The following is a 20,637-nucleotide window of genomic DNA, read 5'->3' on the forward strand; positions in this document are numbered from 1 at the left end:
CCCATGACCGGAACGATGCGTCGAGACCTCGCGATCAGCGCACAAATCCATTTGGGCCGCGACAATGTTTATATCGAAGTTGTTCAGGGCTAGTTCCCTCACTATCGTGTCCGCGGAAGAGCGGCGTGTCGAAACAACACTCGAGCCAGTTCACCATCACGCTCACTCGCGTACGACGAGGAGAGTCGCCCATTGTGTTCCGTGCCGTCTCTCCCCCAACGCTGTCGGCAACGGAGGCTAGCCGGTCTATTGTGCTGTCACGCAGCTTCACCTTCTTCCCTGGCGTCTACGTCAGCGGCCACCTGCGTTCGTGCCATCGAGCGCGCCCCGTGATTGGCGCGGCCCTTCTAGAATAAAACTTCATCGTCTCACCTACCAATCCTGCGTGTCCCGTGACATGGAGATCGCGTTAGCGCTCTGATATGTTGCCCTTTAGACTTACGATGGGTCGGCCGCGTGCGATCGCCTCGAGTTCCACAGCGTTCAGTGGTTCTGAACCCCCTGCGGAAGAAGAGCAGATCGCTCGCCTGGATCGCCGCCTAGAACAACAGCGGAGATGTGACCGGCGCCGACGGGCCAACGCCGCGGAAGCCAAGCGCAAGCGCGAGGCCCAGCGACGACAGGACACCACGCCGGCTGAACAGTTCTTGAGCGCGACGGCGAGCTTCCGGAGGGAGTTCGTGGAGATCCCGGTCGGCGTCACGTGCAGGGTGTAAGATAGACAGGTGGGGAAACGAGAGCCAAATGAGCGACCGGATTGTGTCCCCCTCGGTTTTCTTAGGGAGGCTCAAGTGAGGGTGGGTGCAACTGCTAGATCGGCGATCACGGGACATGGACGCCATTTAATTGCTAAATTTTGCTGGGAGTCTATGGGGCAAAGGGTCATTTTCTTTCCTAACTCGGCTCATAAAAGCCCATTAAGGTGCTTGAATAATTTACACAAGGTATAAATGATTACTTTTCCATAGCCACCAGTTTTGTTGCGATAGGTTAAGTATTTTTTTAACGCGAAAAATGGTAAATTCCGCCATTTTGGACGTTGCTGCTTGTCTGGCAACTTTGCTATCTCCGCTCGACGTTTGCAATTCTCGGAGCGAGAAGGAAGCGAGAGAGGCTGCGCCAAGGCGCTCGTTGCTTGCAATGGGAGGCGAGAGGAGGAAAGGCGCATGGAGCAACAGAGTTGTAACAGAGCGGGCGCCTGATCTCGTGCAGGCAACACTGGCGCATATCGTTTCTCGAATCCTCTCCCTCAGGCGCCGCCATTAAATTGCAAACGCTCTCCAGGTTTTGAGTTGCGCCCACCCTCACTACAGCCTCCCTAGGTTTTCTCTTTTTCTGTGGCGCCATCTATGTGGAGCACCGCGAACTTTCACTCTGGGTGGGCGAACGCTGGCGACCGGTTAAACTGACGGAGAAGGATTCTCGTGGATTTTCAATGGAGGACTGTCGTGCTCTCAGTTTATTTTGCGCACTCTCCCATAAAGTTCCATGCAAATTCGATTCCATTTTTTTTTTCTTCTCGCCGCAGCGCCATCTGGCACTGCGGCGAGAAGAAAAAAGAAGGTGGTGGGCTCGGTGGCTGTGCCACAACGCAGACCACTAATCCGTTCAACTTTTTCGTGCAGATGTTCTCCTTCATTCTCCTCCGCGCTTTGCTCCCGGTGCTGGCTTCCTCGGACGGCACGACAGCATGCACAATCTGGAACAACGAAGACCAAGCAAGCAGCTACCACCCGGCCATCAGCAACGCCTCGTCACGTCCGGCAGACTCGTCACTCAAGCAATTGATCCTCGGCCAAGTGTGGAGGGCCCCATCGTCATCAACAGCCGCTTACCCGCCCACTATAAACCAGCCGACGCAGCCGATGTCGCTCTGTGGGCTCGGTGGCTGTGCCACAACGCAGACCACTAATCCGTTCAACTTTTTCGTGCAGATGTTCTCCTTCATTCTCCTCCGCGCTTTGCTCCCGGTGCTGGCTTCCTCGGACGGCACGACAGCATGCACAATCTGGAACAACGAAGACCAAGCAAGCAGCTACCACCCGGCCATCAGCAACGCCTCGTCACGTCCGGCAGACTCGTCACTCAAGCAATTGATCCTCGGCCAAGTGTGGAGGGCCCCATCGTCATCAACAGCCGCTTACCCGCCCACTATAAACCAGCCGACGCAGCCGATGTCGCTCTGTGGGCTCGGTGGCTGTGCCACAACGCAGACCACTAATCCGTTCAACTTTTTCGTGCAGGTTAGTAAATCGTGCAGTCTTTTCTCTAAAAAAACAAGTAACTACTTTTTGATACAGCTGCCGAGCCCGCAGTGTTGCGTTGTCATTTCGATTGAGTGCTTCCATGTCATCCGTTCCTTGCTGTTGCAATCGGGGGACATCGAAACTAATCCTGGTCCTGATACTAACGCCATACTAGCCGAGCTAAAAAAACTATCCACCGGTCAATCGAAATTACTTGCAGAGGTACAAGACCTTAAAACCCAGCTATTAACAACAGATAAAGCGATATCAGATTTAAGCGGGCGCATGACTGCGCTCGAAAACCATTATCAAAATCTCGCCCCCGTGCGCACCGAATTAGAAAATGTAAAAATCGAGACGGCTCAGACGGCCCGTTTGGTCTGTGGCTTGGAGGCACGCTTCGACGATGCCGAAAATCATTCTCGACGCAACAACCTCATTTTCTATGGCATCCCTAACTCCACTGGACCAGAAACGTTTGCCCAATCAGAACAGCTCGTCATCCGGCACTGTCGTGATCACTTGAACATAACCATAGACCCCAAAGAAATAGAGCGTGCACATCGTCTTGGACATCACACATCTGACCGCCCTCGCCCAGTAATCGTTAAATTCACGTTCTATAAGACAAAAGACACCATACTATCTAATGGCCGCAAGTTCAAAGGAACAAGTTTCAGTGTTGGCGAAGACTTTTCTCGGCCCGTCCAAAATGCTCGCAAACACCTACTTGCGTTTGCAAAAAGCAAAAATACGCCGTTTTCTTTACGGTTTAAAACACTACTTATGGGCCCGAAACGCTATATTTTTGATGAACCATCACAGACAGTAAGGGAAACAGCATAGCAATTGCCCCGTCAGAAGAAAATAACAGCCCCCTCTCGGAATTCTACCAAAACTAATCTTTCATTTTCCGTAATCTTCACCAACGCGCGAAGCTTTCTTCCGAAACGAGAAATTTTGTCTAATCTCGTGTTGTCCTCTTGTAGTAATTTGTTGATATTAACCGAAACCTGGCTGTCTAAAGAAATCACTGATGCTGAAGTTCTGGCCGATTTGCCGGACTTCCGCCTTTATAGAAATGACCGCCAAGCCACACGAGGAGGAGGTGTTCTCATCGCCGTACACCAGCAGTTGTCATGTTCTATTGTTAACATTACATCCGACCTTGAAATACTATGGATCATATGTCGCGCTTCACCTCAGACGGTTCTTTTGGGAGTCTGCTACAGGCCTCCCCATTCTTCTCCTGACTTTTCTTGTAAACTTAATAACATCTTTAGTGAATTCGCCTTAACGTACCCGAATGCGCATATCCTTCTCTTTGGAGACTTTAACTACCCGCAAATAGACTGGAGCAACCAGATCCCCTCAGCTATAGGCAATGAAGCCGCAAAAGATTTTATTAACGTATGTCTTGATTTGAACCTTGTTCAACTAGTATCCGAACCCACACGTGTTTCACGGGATTCTGCAAACATCCTAGATCTAATACTAACCAGTCATCCCGAAAGCCTATCATCGGCTACTTATCTCCGCGAAATCAGCGACCACAAAGTAATCCATGCTACCTTCAACTTTTGCCCGGTACGACACCAAACAAGCGATAAAAGAATTCGTCTATATGATAAGGGAAATTATGAAGTAATAAACAATGAGCTAAACGCCTTTCTTCCAATTTTTGAAGCATCATTTTCTAATCGCTCTATTAATACAAACTGGATAATGTTCAGAAATAAATTAAATGAACTTGCAAATAAATTCATCCCACTAATTACGTTCCGTGAGAATCGACAGAAACCCTGGTTTACAAAGTCTTTGAAAAAACTAGGTAACAAAAAAAAACGTCTTTTCCGCTCGGCCAAGCGGAATGGAAACCCCTGCGCATGGGAAAAATACTACGCAGCTGAAGACTCCTATCTGGCATCTATACGTAACGCAAAGCATTCCTTTTTTTATGATGACTTACCAAAGATCTTAATTAACAATCCTAAAAAATTTTGGCAAGTTATAAATCCCCAAGAGACGCGCATCATTAGCCTGACGAACGGAGCGGGCGAAATAGTCACTGACACCGAGTGCGCCAACGCTTTTAACTCCGCCTTCTTTTCCGTGTTCACCGAAGAAACCGATGTCCCTCCCTCTTTAATACCTTCTAACGCAGTATCTACTATGCCAGCTCTCACATTCTCTGTAGATGGCATCTCATCATTAATTGAAAATATCAAACTCTCATCGTCAGCCGGCGTTGACGGAATTAACTCAAAACTTTTAAAAAATACCAAACGTGTATCTGCTGTGTACATGACCATGTTGTTTTCACAATCACTTTCTACAGGCATCTTACCGGACGACTGGAAGGTGGGAAGGGTCGTTCCGGTCTACAAATCGGGTAACAAGGACTCCCCACTAAATTACCGTCCCATCTCTTTAACAAGCGTCCCCTGCAAAGCCATGGAACACGTCATCTACACTCATATAATTAATTTCCTAGACTCTATAGACTTTTTCCACCCCTCCCAGCACGGTTTTCGTAAGGGCTTCTCTTGCGAAACTCAGCTTGCACTCTTCGTTCATGACTTGCATTTTAATCTTGACCATAACCTTCAAACCGACGCTGTTTTTTTAGATTTTGCCAAAGCATTCGACAAAGTACCGCACCAGCGCCTCCTACTAAAACTTTCCCAATTAAATCTAAACACTGCTATTGTTCAATGGGTCCAGGAATTTCTGTCTAATCGGTCTCAGTTTGTCTTTGTTAACAACCACTCATCTAACCCTCTCCCAGTAACATCAGGCGTCCCACAAGGATCTGTCCTCGGCCCGCTCCTGTTCTTAATATACATAAATGACTTACCATCGCATCTGTCATGCCGCATTCGTATGTTTGCGGATGACTGCGTTATTTATCGTACAATCACTAACAGCTCCGACCAGTCATGCCTGCAGAATGACCTTAACCATGTGCAAGAATGGTGCGACTATTGGCAAATGACCCTTAATCCCAGCAAATGTAAACTTGTATCATTCCATCGTCGCCGTAACCCCTTTCTTTTTACGTATACAATTGCTAGCGTCACCGTCGAATCTGTAGAATCATTTAAATACCTAGGTGTAACACTGTCGAACGATTTATCTTGGCGCGCGCATACCACCAACGTCATATCAGCCGCAAACAGAGTCCTTGGATTTCTAAAACGTAATCTACGCCATGCCCCGAAGCACGTACGTTTACTTGCGTACAAATCACTTGTTAGATCAAAACTCGAATACGCATCTGCCATCTGGAACCCTCACCAAGCATATATTACTAACGAACTTGAATCTGTTCAAAATCGATCCACTAGGTTCATTCATTCTGCCTACTCATACGATATCAGCGTTTCATCCTTAAAAGCAGAATGCGGCCTAACACCTCTCTCTCTTCGCCGTCGCACTTCCAGCCTCTCCCTCTTTCACAAGTTTTACTACAGCTCGCTCAACCATGCACCTTACATTGTGCCCCCATCACGCATATCTCTGCGCATTGGTCATCCACTTCAAGTAACACTCCCACGTGCCCGCACTACTACTTTTTTAGCCTCCTTTTTTTCTCAAGCAGCTGCAGACTGGAACGGCCTTCCCCACCACGTCGCCGCCATCACATGTCCGTCCGTATTCATGGAGACTGTCGTCAACCACCTTCCGACATGAATGTCTGTTAAAAATGCTTTTATGTGTAACCCACCCCTTATGTAATACCCCTAACGGGGTCTTTAAGGTAATAAAATGAAATGAAATGAAATGAAATCTGTCGCAAATCGGGGGTACCCGCAAGCCACCAGCAAGCAGACGAGTACACAATCGGGTCACGGCGCTGCGGTAGGTTTCTATGGGCCGTTTCCCCACCTGTCTATTAGCGAGTTCGTTTCACGGCACTCGTGCCCACGCGTGCCCACTCGCAGCGTGGAACGGGTTCGTTTCGGCCGGCACTCTACGAGTGGTTGCACTCTCCGAGTTCGTTTCAGCGCTGACACCCCACGCGTGCATGCACTCGCTGCACCGAGAAAATCGGGAGTGCGCCAAAATGCAATCCCGTCATGCCTCGCTCCGGCCGGGCCGGCGAGGAGCGGGAGCAGACGACGAGGGTTCGTCTGCTACGATGTGTCGCGAAACCGAACGGAAAAAAAAAGTAGATTTTCTGATAGAAATCCCGTCCCACGGGCCACGAAATCAAACGCGAGCTTGAATTGTGAGCGTCTGCTATTTCCCGAAGGAAGCAATTGACAACCCGTGATTTATTTGCAGGTTTTAAATCGCTCTGTTGCCGCACAGACGCTGAAATATACCAATGTGTAAAGGAATGCTCAGAACAAACGTAAAAGCGGCCCCCGAGATATCTATCACCATCCGTGTGCGGGTGAAAAATTTAACATTTGTCGACAAAACTCTCTCAGCAGAAACCTCTGACCGCCCAATAAGCATCAGAGAAAGCTAAAGATGGTAACTTTACCCGAGGATTGGGCAACATCATCATGTTTAACATTTACCTACGTCAGCTAACTTGCCCCGTCGTATTCTGTTCGAGAATGCTCTCGTTCTCGACGCCCTCACTGAGGCATTATAGGTGGATCATCTGATCCACCTATAATGACGATCCAAATCGAAAGTCCCAGTTTTGCTGGATATTCCAACAGGCTAGTTTTAAGCAGCACCCTTTCAGTGGTTCACGCATAATACCATGCTCAAACGGATCATGCTTGTGCTCGGACAGCATCATCAGTTTTCTTCAGTGTAAACGGTTATAAGAATTGAAAGATCGGAACCAGCTGCTTTGTAGACAGCTGGTTGCGGAAATTTACGCCGTCTGTAACTATCTCTACGGCAGCCGAGCTGCTTGAAGTCATCGCAACTATAAACTACAGGTTGCAGCGACCAACGTTTGTAGATAAACGTTGGTAGCGACTGCATTCTCGCATTCCCACGCATCACTCCGATCAGAAAGGCGCTAGTTTCGGTTTAAAGTCGGTACCTTTTCTACAACATAGATGGCGGCAGCATCAGTCTTCTGCACTCGGTGCATTTGGCGAGTTCGTTTGAGTCCAGTTTTCCGTGCAACACTCTGAGAGTGCGATGCATTCTGGGAGAGAACTCGAACGGTGCCAGTGCGTGTGAAACGAACTCGCTATATCTTACACCCTGGTCACGTGCACCGTGTGCGACCGACACCGGTTTGCCGGAAACGTATGCACGATCGGCGGCGTGTCGGATAAGAAAAAGTGAGAAACGGCTGTGGGCGCGTACCGGCAGTCTATGGAGTTCGAGCAGGTGGCGTTGCCATCTGCTTCGAACTCCATAGAATGAACAGTGCTAATTACCAACATTATTACTATTGTTCAGTGTTTTTAGAGTTTATTTTGGTAAAACTTGAATGATGTTTTTCGGAGTTTATTTTTTCTAGCAAATTTTGAGGGTTATCTTTGTTGCATTCCGAAATGTCTGTAATTCAGCATTCATTCTTGTCATATTCCCAATTCTCCAAAATATTGTTGCTTCTTTCAGAACTCAGAAATAACTCACATAAAGTTTACAGGCAAATGTTTTACGGATTTATGTGAGAACGCGGGACCCCAATTATTACTCGATTTTGCTGTTTCGAAATGTTCCCCAACAAGCAATTACCTTGTAACAATTACCTTGAAAGCACTTCTAAAATTTGCTCTTGATTTTTCGGTATCAAAAGTGTTGCTTGTGCAAGCAAATATGGTATGGCCTTCATACACAGAGAATATAATTCATATTCCCATGACCAATGTTAAAAGTCACAGTTCCTTCGTAGGCTTGCTAGCTCCAAAAACATGCTTGTTTTAAGTCAGGGATAACTACGTGAATAGGATAATTGGATGAGCTTAGAGATTTACTTAAACCCACACCACCTCATGAAGGACGTAATATTCATGGCATTGTTCACAATCCATTGCAGAAGCGGAGTCTTCTACCAGGACATCACATCCTATGGCTCGAAGCTGCCTTGCTGACGGTTCCCTTCCCCGCCTGAATGTACCAGATTGTCTGGCTCATGTACCAGCCTCCCAGGCTCGTACCTGTTCTCCAAGCAAAGACGCTGGAGACCTGGACTGCGATGATTGCAGTGCAGAAGAGCTGTGTCAGGACCCCTTTGCTCCAGAGGCGTCAGGGCAACTCTCTGCAGTCTCCGGGGAGTTACGACATGACTCTGTGGCAGCAGCACCATTACCTGGTCCCTGTGACAATCGTGCCGTCCCCCCGTCCTGTGACAGTCGTGCCGGCCTGTGACAATCAAATCAAATCAAGTTTTATTTGTTTTAACATATCGTTACATCGTGCCGTCGTGCCGTCACCCCATCCTGTGGCAGTCATGTCACTACCTCGATCCGTGGCAGCCGTGATACCACCTCGTCCCGTGTCAGCATTGCCACCACCTCGTCCCATGGCAGCATTGCCGCCACCTCGCCCAGTGGAAGCTTTGCTACCACCTCCTACCATGGCAGTCGTGCCGCCACCTCGTCTCGTGGCAGTCATGTAGCCTCCTCGTCCCGTGGCAGTAGTGCCACCTCGTCTTGTGGGAGGAGCCGTTGCAAATCATGATTGGGTATGTAGGCCATATCCGGTTTACATGTTCCAACTGACTCATTTAGGGGCTGCAACAGAAGCAGCTTGACGCCGTTCAATTCTGGCCAAAATAGTTCATTTAAAGAGCTGTTGAAGAAAAGGCCAAACTATGTCCACAGTTTATTAAAGCACAATCATTTAAGGGACTAAGCTCATCAGTTGCGAGCACGTTCCTAATGGGATCGCTCATAGGAGCTGCGGGTAGTGCGCATGCGCATAAACGCACTTAACTTGCCGCATGTGTGGGAAATGCAACTGTGAAGCAATCACATAGTTTACTGCATGCAGTCTTATGGGTGCGAGCCTGCCTTGAAATATCATATAACGACCTGTATGGCGTCCGAAATTTTAGTCACTTTATAGATGGACTCAATGCCGCTGAGTGGCATTCCTGCCAAAAGGTCCGATTGATGACTGAAAAATTGGTCGGCCACTGTTGTCCCACATACCTTTTAAAAGTGGGCGCTTGCCTTTTCTGCAATACCATAATGCCACTAGTGGTGCAAAAAAAAACAAAAAAAAACAGGGCAACAAATGTTACACGTGCGCATTGTAGAAAAAGATGTAGAGGTAAATCGGGCTGTTTGATGATGCCTTTCCAAGGTTAGATTAAGGTCATGACAATAGCGTCGTGGGGTAAACTGTTGACAAAAAATTAAAGCAGAACAATCGGAAGATGACCACAACTGGGCAGCCCAGTGCATTGTGCTGGCTGCATCAACTGGACATTTTCAGACCTATCAACCAAGAAAGTTTTGCACATATCCTTAAAAGAGTTGAACAGGACCTTTATCCTTGGATGTAGGGGCTGGAAGAGCTTATTAACAAGGTTCTGCTCTAATGAAATCTTTTGTATGGTAGACATATATCCTTTTTCCAGTGATCTAACGTATTGTAATTCTCACTTTTGCACACGTTGACCTGGGCGACTACCTCTTCATGATGGCAGCGTAGTTCAATCACTGCGTTAAGAAGTCTGGTACGGACTCAAAAATGGTACGGAATACCGCCCTATCCTTGTGGACACAAGAAGAGCTGCTGGTACGGAGCGTGACGGAGAATCCCTTCCGCAGATTTATCAAGGAGTCTCCTGAGGGCACAAGGGAGCGCATGACACCCAAGAAATTTTTAAAAAAAAACTTTGGTGTAAGTACGAACTTTCCATTCAGTAATATCATTCTAATGAACAAAGGTACTCACCATGGTAAATGACAGAGTGTGACGTGAAAATGTGCACTTGTGCAAGATAGCGTTACTTAAAAGAAAAAAAAAAGTACAGGCAAGCTGGTGGGTTTCTTACATCGTTACAGGGTTATGGAAGTGAAGTTTTAACACCTATTTGTGTAGATGTGGTCTGTGTTATGACAGCAGCTCAGAAACATCATTCCTTCGTTCGTAAACACCAGAAAATCAGTTTTAATATGAATAAGACCAGGGTTGGGCGTGCATAAAAAATTTGGTCCCGAATAATCGCCACCGTTTAATCCATTGATTGGTCGCGTTGATTTTCAGGCAAATATCTCTAAAATACGGAACTATTCAATTGTCCTTTGACAACTTCGTTGAGTATCTTAAACACGGCGAAATGTACATTTCATACTGAGGATATGTAGTTCAAAATGCTGTTAGCAGGCGGTTGAAAGACACTCCCTGATTGTTGCTCCTACTCCGAGAAAAGACATTTTATTTGCATTCTCCGGCAAGGGCGAGTTCCTGTGTTTGTTGACGATCGTGGTAGTGGTGGGAGAGAAAGTAAAGAAAAATCTAGGAAGTTAATATTTTTCGGGTCCCAATTGAAAAAAAAAAGAAAAACATTAACCGGTTAAAATGGTCCATCGCAATTAAAGCCTTAATCGATTAATCGGGAGGTTGATCGATCGATCGCCCAGCCCTATATAAATCGCTTCCTGTAGCACGTGGTCGTTGGGGGTCCAAACATCGTTGGAATGTTTGTCATAACGGACCCATTAGAAGTAGTGGCAGTCTGTGACGGAATGGCTCGCTCATATAATTATTTAGGTCGAATGCTAACTTCTGCAAGGCGACGCAGGGCGAAGCCGGCAATCATATTTCGCATTCTCGCAGTTTCACACCCTTTCCTTGCTTGAAGCGTTTGCAGCACTACCTCGTGGTTCTGTTCACCTGGACAAGACATGTGGGCACATGGCACGCATCCCCATGCAGAGGCGAGTGGCACAAATTATTGGTTTTGCTTACTGAGGCGAAGCAACAATGTTAAGACGAAACCAATTTGCATCGTAACTTTCACATTTGTTTATCGTGTACCGGAGGATAGAGAAAGTATCTCCTTCCTTCGAAATGCCGCGATTCCACTGTGTAATTGAAAAGCAAAAGTCTAGTTTTTCCAGGATCTGCAGCCACGGTTGGCAGCTGAAGGAACTACGGCGAAAAGATTACATGACGTTACCCGGGCCTAAGCTGCAACTTAACGCCCGCTAATGTAAGCAGAGAGAGGGAGAGTAAAAGTCCTACGTCAAAAAGCTGGTGACCCTGAAGACTGCGAGTGAGTTGAGGGGTGCCAGAAATGCCAATGTTTATACTTTTTTTTTTTTTACACACAGTTAGGACACGCATGTGAAATCGGTTTTCGTTCTTTACTTCACAAAAATAAAATAAGGGCAACATCCAGAAATATTCGACCAAAGTCCGGAAATCGTTGCAATGCCCCCTTTAATTGAGTCTGCAAATAAGTTTTATCTGAAGTATTTTAAAGTCGTAGGTTGATTATTGTTTGTCCTGTTTTGTTTCCGTTCTTCAGCTGCCCTACGTGCTTACTTTGGGAACATGCCCAAGGAAGAAGTCGACGCGAGGCTGGCCAAGACAAACGCGTACTTGGCTACCCATGTACAAGAGACCTTCACTAGGTAGAAAAAAGTCAAACGGAAGAAGGGCCAAGAGGCAGCAGCAGAGGCAGAGGAGATGGCGCTTTTGTCGACACTGTCTCCCTTACGGCGCCCTACCTCCCCTTCTGGGACTGCAGAATAAGGGTAGTATGACTTTCTGAGGGATTCATTTTTTTAGCCACCATATCAACGCACACGTCTGGGCTGACGTTTTATATGCGCTTGCAATAATTAGATACTTCATTCGTTATGCCAAACATGATTTTCTAACATGAATTTCAGAACACGAACACAACAGCTCAATAACAATCTAACGTAGACTCCATGGATCAAATGAGAATCTCGTGCAACGAGAAATCATATGGGTCCATCTGTCAAATAACAATCTTGTATGAAACGAGAAATCATATGAAACGAGGATCTCATATCCCTTCTCGTATAAAATGAGAAATCGTATAAGTACTCGCATAAATGAGAAACGCGTATCCTTCTCGTGTCCAATAAACACATGAATTTCTCGCAAGCCTGATATTTTTTTCAGTAGGGCTACCAGGACCAAACTTCCATGCTAGACCTCGATCATGAAGCTGTTCCGAGCCAAGCAGATCCAAGACAAGCAGTGCCTAGCCAAGCTGTACTAAACATCCCCAAGACCACCACCTCACAGCAATACCCCCAAAAAACCAGAAAGCAACCTGGGCATCATAAAGGGGCACTGACTCACCAAAATCATTTTTCATATTATCCGAAACGATTAAATACAATGCCGGGACATTACCCTTAAAATTCGAAACTTGGGAATTAAGTATTTGTAAAACAAAAAAAAACAATTTCCATATGCGAATTGGAAGTTCCCGCGCCATCCGCGCTAGTGCAGTGACTTCAAATTTTGCGGTCTCTTGCGAGTCGACTTTCTTTCGCACCTCCGCTCCACGCTACAAAGCAAAGCCCCGTTGCCACCGCGACCCGAAGCGAGAAGTGGGGAAGAAGGGCGCCGGGCGGACCGGGAAACCGGTTTCTACGTCCGGTTCCGCTACTCACCGATCATCCTCTGCTCGAGCGCCGCCAAGTTTTCCGAGGGCGGATACAAATCCAGGACGCGACATCACAACGGACTCCGATTTTCGGTATTTCAAAAAGATGGGCCGTAGTGTGTTCGCAATTGCGTTATAAAACTTGTTCTTTCGATTGCCGTTATTAAATGGTATAGAAATGTCACCTACAAAGCTTCTAAATTCCTGATTCTTGACGTCACGAATCAAAAGAAGCGAGGAGGCGAAGAGCGGGAGAGGAAAGCACCAAAAATAAAAAGACGCACGAGCGCGCGGAAAATTTTTTTTCGCGATGCGGATTTTTTTTTTTTGCGTGTCTATGACTACAACGTGCATCGTTTTTGACGATAAAAAAATGCGAACTTTGGGGTCGCATTTTTCAACTATTTTTCAATCTCCAAAATGTCGGGAATCAATAACAAACAGTCGTTGCAGTTGGCATGTAGTATAATCTGGAAACATCGGCCTTTACAACACCACTACATGTGCAAATCGGAGATGGTCCGTCTGGAATTTCTCCGGTTCGCTCTTTTACCGAAGTTGTCGATGTCCGCTTTGCACAAACCCGAGAATAGAGAGTTTTAGTAAACCGTGTTTCCCCCTTCGCTAAGCTCCTCCGCTACCCGGAACTCTACAGCTAAGGCCATCGGCGCGCAGGCGCAGTGGCGGTTTTTTCGTAGCGGAGGGTTAGCGGAGGGGGAAAGGTGGTCTACTAAAACTCCCTATTGTCTCTCGGGATTTCCTCCGGTGTGACTTTAAGCCGAGGTAAAAAAATCCCGGTTTGTGCGAACCGGAGCTTCTCTTTCCGGACTGTCTCCGGATTGATTTTAAACTGGATTTAGTATTTCGGATTGATATCAAACCGTTATTTTTGGCAGGGAAGTCAAAGGAAGAACAGGCACCCGCGACGCAGATCACGGGACCTGGAGGGGGAATGACGCTCGGCCTGTCGCACCGGAAGGCTGGGGGCCCCCATAGCCAATCAAGCGCCAGTTCAGAGTTGATGTCACGTTCTGCTACACGCCCAAAGCAATGCAAAACGTCACGCTTGCATTGCCTAATGTCAAAACTCAAACTGCGCTTTTTGGTCTAAACATATGTTTCGCCATTGTCATTCTCTGAGCTGCCTCCGTAAGTTCCGCTGATTAGCTCTCCGAGTGTTGTGCGGGAAAGCGGATGCACGGGAGTTTTTCTTAGAGTGTACATTCACGAGACTGCCTTCAATAAAAACTGAAAGCGAACAACAGATACCAAAAAACGGTGTTCGTTTAACGGTCCCTTTTACTAGGTTTTAACGCCTTGTCGGGTGTTCCGGCCGATATATCAAAAATGTTATCCTGAGTCAGCGATGGGGCGCTTTTGGTTTCCCTGAAATTAGAAAAAGGATTAAGCACGTTGGTTTCACGTGAGCGCGTGTTCAACGCTAAGCGCGCCGACTTGAACATTAATTATGTTGCAATAGTTGCCAAAACAGACTGCGCTCAACATGAACACTCCAAGAGCACACCATTTCTAGAGGTGCAGCTATAACGAACGTGTTCATTAGGGGGCCTGTTTGTTATATACAGTACATTATAGCTTAAAAGGAGAAATAATGCAGGCGTGCAGGTTTGCAATGAAAAGTTTTAAAGTATAAAAATCATAACTTACCCGGGTAAAATTACTTTGCGTTAGCGATTAGCATTATTCAAGTTGGTATAACATAAACACGTGGACATCAGTGCCAATTGAAATGGTTTTTCTACTGACAGTTACCTGTGTGTAAAATCATATGCTGGCCGAGGTTTCTTTTTTTAAAGCGATAGCATTCTTCAGCTACTTCACCCGGTTTTCGCGATACGCAATCTGGCCTCGAATGCGCCGCTGGTATGCGCAGCACGTGTATTCGGGGGCGCCGCGCGGCGGCGCGGTGCCTGCGGACACGCAGGGCGTCCGCATACGCACGACGTCCACATGCGCAGACTTCGCGCAACTGCAGACGTCGTCCTCGACGTATTCCCAAAAGGTCGTTCTTGAGATCGCCCGAAAGTCACCATAGATGTCGTCTTTGATGCCGTCCTCTAGGACGTCGTCCTAGAAGTCGTTCACGAGATCGTCCTAAAGGTCCTTCTACACATCGTCTTCGACGTCATGCTCTACATCATCGTCCTAGACGTTGTCCTAGAGGTCGTCCCTGAGGTCGCCCTAGAGAGCACCCTAGAGGTCATTTCTAAAGTCGTCCTACACTTCGTCCTCTTGGACGCCATCATCGACGTCGTCCATCAAGAATATAAACCCGCGCCACGCATCGGCAGCACGCACCCATTCACATGTGTGCCCAAGCAACGAAGTAATTATTGGTTTCAGTTGAGCTAGTTGGTATACGAACAATGATGATGGTCGAACAGCTTGTACATTAAACGATTACGCAGAAACAGTATAACATTCACGAAGCTGCAATAATGGTGGGGAAACAACTTGAACGTTAAACAAGTACACAGACACCGAATAATAAAAGATTACAGAGATACGACACAACCACTGAATTTAGAAGTGGCGCGCTGCAGTTGTACTGACGTCAATGATTGTGCCTTTAACCATTAGTATATTAAAGTGTTTACTCAAAATTCGCGTCGCCGTATTCACAGTGAGCTGCGTCTTGAGTCTCATGACGACGGCTATCGCAATTCATGCACAACCAACAATAGTGGTTTCTGCAGCCAAATTTTGTCGTACTTCACGGGTGAAGATTTATCTATACATGCTTGACTAGCACAAAAGTTTGAAGCGCCTAGGAAACATATTGCTTCATATTAAATATAGCGTAGGGGTTCGGGGTATTTAGAAATCGTAAATAAAAGCACTGCGGTTTAGACGCTTTAAACTTAGGATGCCCTTATATCCTTATCGTTATCATATCCTTATCCTTATATCATACCCTTATCTGATATCTTCCGGAGCACCATAAGGGTCGATCCTTTGAGATTTGCTTTTTAATCTTTTTATAAACAGTCTTGCAACTTGGGCCAGTAATTCAGAAACGCTACAGTTGGCTGACAACGTGAAAATGTATCGTAATATCCGCAAGCCTGCTGACTGTGAACTGTTCCATAACGATGTTGATGCGATTCGGATGTGGTGTTGTACAAGCCTGCGCCTTTTAGACCCCACTAAAACTAAGGTTGTATCTTTCTCTCTTAAGGCAAATCTTATTGTTCATCCCTGTGAATTGCACGGCTCAAGAATTTCAAGATCTTCAGTTATACGCGACCTTGGTGTTTTGATTGACTCACAGCCCAATTTAAATTACAATGTTTTAAAAATTATTAATGATCCATTACACATCCTAGGCGTAACTGCACGCATTAGGCGTAGTTTCCACAGTTACACCTGCATACTGCACCTATTTCGGTCGTTAGTTTTATCAAGGTTGAAGTTGTTTTCTGCTGTGTGGAATTCCCTGGGATTCAGTCAAATGGCGAGGCAAGCGGGGGTACGGTGGCGAATTGTAAGAATTATCTATGATCGCCACATTGGACCTAGTGTTTTTTTATGATTACTTACGTCATTGGATACACTTGTTCTTTCGTCTCTAACGAATAGACTATGAACTAGCGACATGGTTTTTTAATATAGACTACTCAATGCTGCTTTTGATTCTCTCGTGTTATTGAGTAAAATCTCACTTCGTTTAGCTCAGCGAAAAATTAGGTCTACGGTTTCTTTTTACCCTTTTAAATTAGAATCTTTTCCACCGTTGACTCGGCTGCAGACCATGTATGAAAAGTTCTTTAGCCCTGACCCGGATTTTTATATAGATGCCATTGCATATTAAAAAAAAAAGTGTATTACTGAGGCTCACATCGCAGAGTCAAAATATTTCTGATCCGACAGTCTTCCACTTCGTGCAAGAGTAACCCTCCTAAGGCCTTACCAGCTGTACTGCAGTTACCACTCGTGGAGTAGGTACAAGGCTGGAACTAGATAAGAGACGGAAAAATAGCGGTTGCACCTTACCGCAACCACTAGCTTTCTACCTGCTCCACGAGTGGTGACTTTAGTGCACTACTATGGTTTTTACGGGCTCAAAGGCTTTCAGAAAATTACTGATTTGGTGGATTTCGATGACGCTGAGCAGGTTTCTAATTGGAACCATATGTAGATTTTTATTAATTAAAAAGTTAATGAACAAAACTTAATTAATTAGCCGGCTGATCGTTACGATTAGTCCTCTATACTATGTTGGCCTGGATGTATAACTCACCTCCACAAGGGGCATACGTGTAACTTTCACGGCTTTTTTTAAACAAATCTCTTCAGCTTAAGAAAACACCCTGTATATAGATATATATATATATGTGTGAATGTGCTAGGTTTTTTTACAGTCCATTTGTCTAATACAACCATAAAAAATATATTTAATTCGAAAGAAAATAGATTGGTTGAGCAATTCACCACACAAATACTGTTTCTATGATAAAAGCAGGCTTACATAGGATATAGTACATATATATATATATATATATATATATATATATATATATATATATATATATATATATATATATACCCTATGTTAGCCTGCTTTTATCACAAAAAAGGATTTGTGTAGTGGATCGCTCAACCAATTTATTTTCTTTCAGATGACGTTATGGTTTTGTTTAGCTCGCGACATTGGTCGGTGAGAGTTACCGAATCATTGGTGAGTAGGCTTTTTGGTTTTTTTGGTCCTTGGAGACTTTGACTTGTTTTTACCTGCGCAAGAAAACAAATTTTACTCAGCGTCAAACAGCATCTGCTTTCTTTTGTTTTTATTTCTTGGTTTATAATAAAGAAACAGAAATTAAGCATAATTATTTGGGAGCCGATGAGCGCAATCCCTGACTTTATCCTACCATGTATTGTTATAAGATGCCAGTAGGAGTTGGTAGTCATTATAACCCTCCGCAGAATGCACTGCTTGGTACCATAGCCTGATTTGGTCATATTTGTCTTTAGGTACACTTAAAGAGTAGTATCACGAAGAGTATTGACGTTAGGCCAAACAATATTCACGGTGAGCAAGGGTAACATTGTTATTTCATATACCATGCACAATATTATTTTAAATGATATGCTCAAACATTATAACGATAGCGCTTTTCGCGTTCTCCTCTCATAATAAAAGTGCGTTACACCCGTATACACTCTAAGAAATGCCTGCGCGTGCACTAACCCGCACAACACTGGAACAACCAATCTCTGCGATCTACAAAATCAGTTCAGCGAATGACGAGGCGGAACATCTGTTTATACCTCAAAATTAAGTCCGCGCTGTGGCAATACGCAATGCAAGCATGACGCTCTGCATTGCGTAATGCCACAGCGGAGACTTCATTTTTAGTTCTAAACAGATGTTCCGCCTCATCATTCACTGAGCTGATTTCCTACATCGCAGTGATTGGCTCTAAGAGTGTTTTGGGGGTAAGTAGACGCGCAGGCATTTCGTTGGATGTGGTAGAAGGCTCATGGTGTAGTGCTATACTGATATAGCAAGAAATGTACAACCTAATACAGCGATTGTAATTTTCAAGACTGCGCTTAGTTATCTGATACAATAGCGCTTCTGTAAACAGACTGCGTAGTGGGAGTTCTAAGGTCCACGTAAGCGTGGTGCTTGTTTAATACGTGACACGTCATAAAGCTCCGTAGCAAAACAACACCATAGACTGTGGCCCGTGTTGAATGGCAGGAAAGAAAAGAATATGCGCAAAACTTACCGTAAGGACAGGAATCCCTACAGGAACGTCTGGACCCAAAGTCATTCGCATTTCCTCCACATCCTAAGTAGGGCTCGCATTTGTCAGTGCTGTTTTTAAAGTAGTATAAATGTTTCATCGTCTCATTATCACCGCAGTTGAATGGCCCAGCATGGTATGCTCTGCAGACTTCCTCTGCAGAGAAATTCGATGATATATTGAATATGAAGGAAATTATTATTTATAACAATTTAAGATGGAAGCACTAACGAAAAACGGTTTCGGTCCTGAGATCACCTCTGCCCTGATATGCTATGTCGAGCACCACTCATGTAATATCCAATCTACTTTATACACTCTAAAAATGGCCCGTGAGTCTGCTTTCCCGCACAACACTCGGAGAGTCAATCACCGCAACCTACGGAGGCAGATCAGCGAATGACACTGCCGAAACATATGTTTAGAGCAAAAAGCGCAGTCTGAGTTGTGACATTAAGCAACGCAAAACGTCACGCTTGCATTGCTTAATGTCACAACTCAGACTGCGCTTTTTGGTCTAAATATATGTTTCCCCATCGTCATTCGCTGAGGTGCCCCCGTAAGTTGCGGTGATTGGCTCTCTGAGTGTTGTGCGGGAAAGCAGAGTCACGGGCTTTTTTTACAGTGATATTGGTGTTATAAAGCGCGGGGAAATGAATTTGTCTGCGAATAGGGAAAAATATACTCTACTTTCGACAGGCGAACAGTTACTGCTGTTTTCGGATCGTGTCCTTTATGTAAATTATAATAGAATTTAAGAGTGTTTTACCAGGTTATCACAAAGAGCCTGCATAGAAGTCTGCATAAAAGCAGTTAGTTCTTCCCCTTCCTCATGATAAAAAAAAAAAAAACAGTGTTTGATATGTTCAAAATTAGTGAAGCAGTTACTGGAACAAATGGACTTTTGTACCCTCGAGCATGAATTATATACTAATACACTTGGAAATTTAGTTTCTTTCCGACATGCCCTTTCCGACAAGCCACTTTGCATGTGAAAATCCAGTGCTCGTAGAAAGACCACGCAACTAAATCTGGCGGCTTAGGTACGCAAAATTTTATCGTTGGTTGACGTTGATTCTTTACAAAGCAATAGAGCTCGATGTAAGAGCTGGAAAATTGTGATGGAGATTGCGCGCCTAAGTAAACTATCTTAGAGCTGGAGAGTCATACAAATGCAACAGATTTGGTAACAGACTTACCAGACAGCACTGCAAAAGTGTACACCGCTGCAGCTAGGAAGCAAATGGCTGCAAAGGTTGCCTTCATCTTGGACGGAAGATGTCGACGATTTAGTTACAGATTTCGGAGTGGGTTTATATAGTGCTTCGCCGGTGTAAAGAAAGCATGACTGTTATCGTTTTCTTTTCGTAGAAAGAGACACGGCCTTTCACACGTATTGTTGCCAAAGTCCGGTGACAGCGAACAAATCACAACAATCGAATTTCGCAATGTCTATGAAAGATATTCATAAAATATTTGCGTCACAAGCTGAACATTGGCATAAGATTTTGAAGGATAACAGAAGGAGAGCCTCAAGAAAGAAACGGAGTTAAACATAATTTTAATGAAAGCAATTTTTCTTGAGGCACTAGACCAGTGGTCCCAAACTCAATTGAGAACGGGGCCAGATGGCCCACACCGGACAGGTCGAGGGCCGACGTAAGAGGAGAGAGGGAGGGGCCAAAATGACACCACCGGTAAACGTGTTTGCCTTTTTAATAGAGTAAGAGAGCAACTACACTGTCGTTCCAGTTGCTCAATTCATTCAGGAATTAACCAAGCTCAACGTGTCTCTGAAAGAAAAGTTAGTGGCCATTTCTCGCTAATCTGATGATTTTTTTCAATGCGAGGGTCCCGAGCATGTAGCTTTACCTTTGACAGTTGTCCTGCTGATCGAGAGTTCGCGCAGCCGAGATGCATTCTTCAACGAAGAGCTCACGCTTGCATCCTAGTAGCGGAATTGTTTTACAATACAAAAAGCTGTGAAGCAAGAAATAGTACGATAACAGAGGGAAAATGAACGTAAGTATGAACTATGCGCGCTAAAAGAGCAGAGCTACTTTTTGAGCGAAAATGCACCGGCGAGATG

The 20,637-nt window shown here is 45.3% G+C and overlaps 2 protein-coding genes across 2 annotated transcripts; one reads left to right on the forward strand and one right to left on the reverse strand.

Moving 5' to 3' along the window:
• Positions 1-1,934: 1,934 nt before the first annotated feature.
• LOC115329173 lies at positions 1,935-3,444 on the forward strand. Its single transcript, XM_029990688.4, has one exon. It carries the CDS (start codon positions 1,935-1,937, stop codon positions 3,090-3,092), a length of 1,158 nt encoding a protein of 385 aa, XP_029846548.2. The 3' UTR covers positions 3,093-3,444.
• Positions 3,445-17,467: 14,023 nt separating this feature from the next.
• LOC115328185 (kunitz-type serine protease inhibitor homolog calcicludine-like) lies at positions 17,468-19,814 on the reverse strand. Its single transcript, XM_029989364.2, has 3 exons — positions 19,748-19,814; positions 18,531-18,704; positions 17,468-17,526 (listed from the first exon to the last, which is right to left on the reverse strand). Exons 1-3 carry the CDS (start codon positions 19,812-19,814, stop codon positions 17,468-17,470), a joined length of 300 nt encoding a protein of 99 aa, XP_029845224.2.
• Positions 19,815-20,637: the final 823 nt, after the last annotated feature.

Source organism: Ixodes scapularis, unplaced genomic scaffold, assembly GCF_016920785.2.
Source record: "Ixodes scapularis isolate PalLabHiFi unplaced genomic scaffold, ASM1692078v2 ptg000810l_1__unscaffolded, whole genome shotgun sequence".
NCBI classification, from domain to species: domain Eukaryota; kingdom Metazoa; phylum Arthropoda; class Arachnida; order Ixodida; family Ixodidae; genus Ixodes; species Ixodes scapularis.

Bases quoted from the DNA above. Each gene is read 5' to 3' on its own strand.
- LOC115329173 (XM_029990688.4), top strand. From the start codon at position 1,935: ATGTTCTCCTTCATTCTCCTCCGCGCTTTGCTCCCGGTGCTGGCTTCC.
- LOC115328185 (XM_029989364.2), bottom strand. From the start codon at position 19,814: ATGAAGGCAACCTTTGCAGCCATTTGCTTCCTAGCTGCAGCGGTGTAC. The intron at 18,705-19,747 runs GTAAGTCTGTTA...ATTTCTCTGCAG, and splicing joins CACTTTTGCAGTGCTGTCTG to AGGAAGTCTGCAGAGCATAC. The intron at 17,527-18,530 runs GTAAGTTTTGCG...TTTCTTGCGCAG, and splicing joins TAGGGATTCCTGTCCTTACG to GTAAAAACAAGTCAAAGTCT.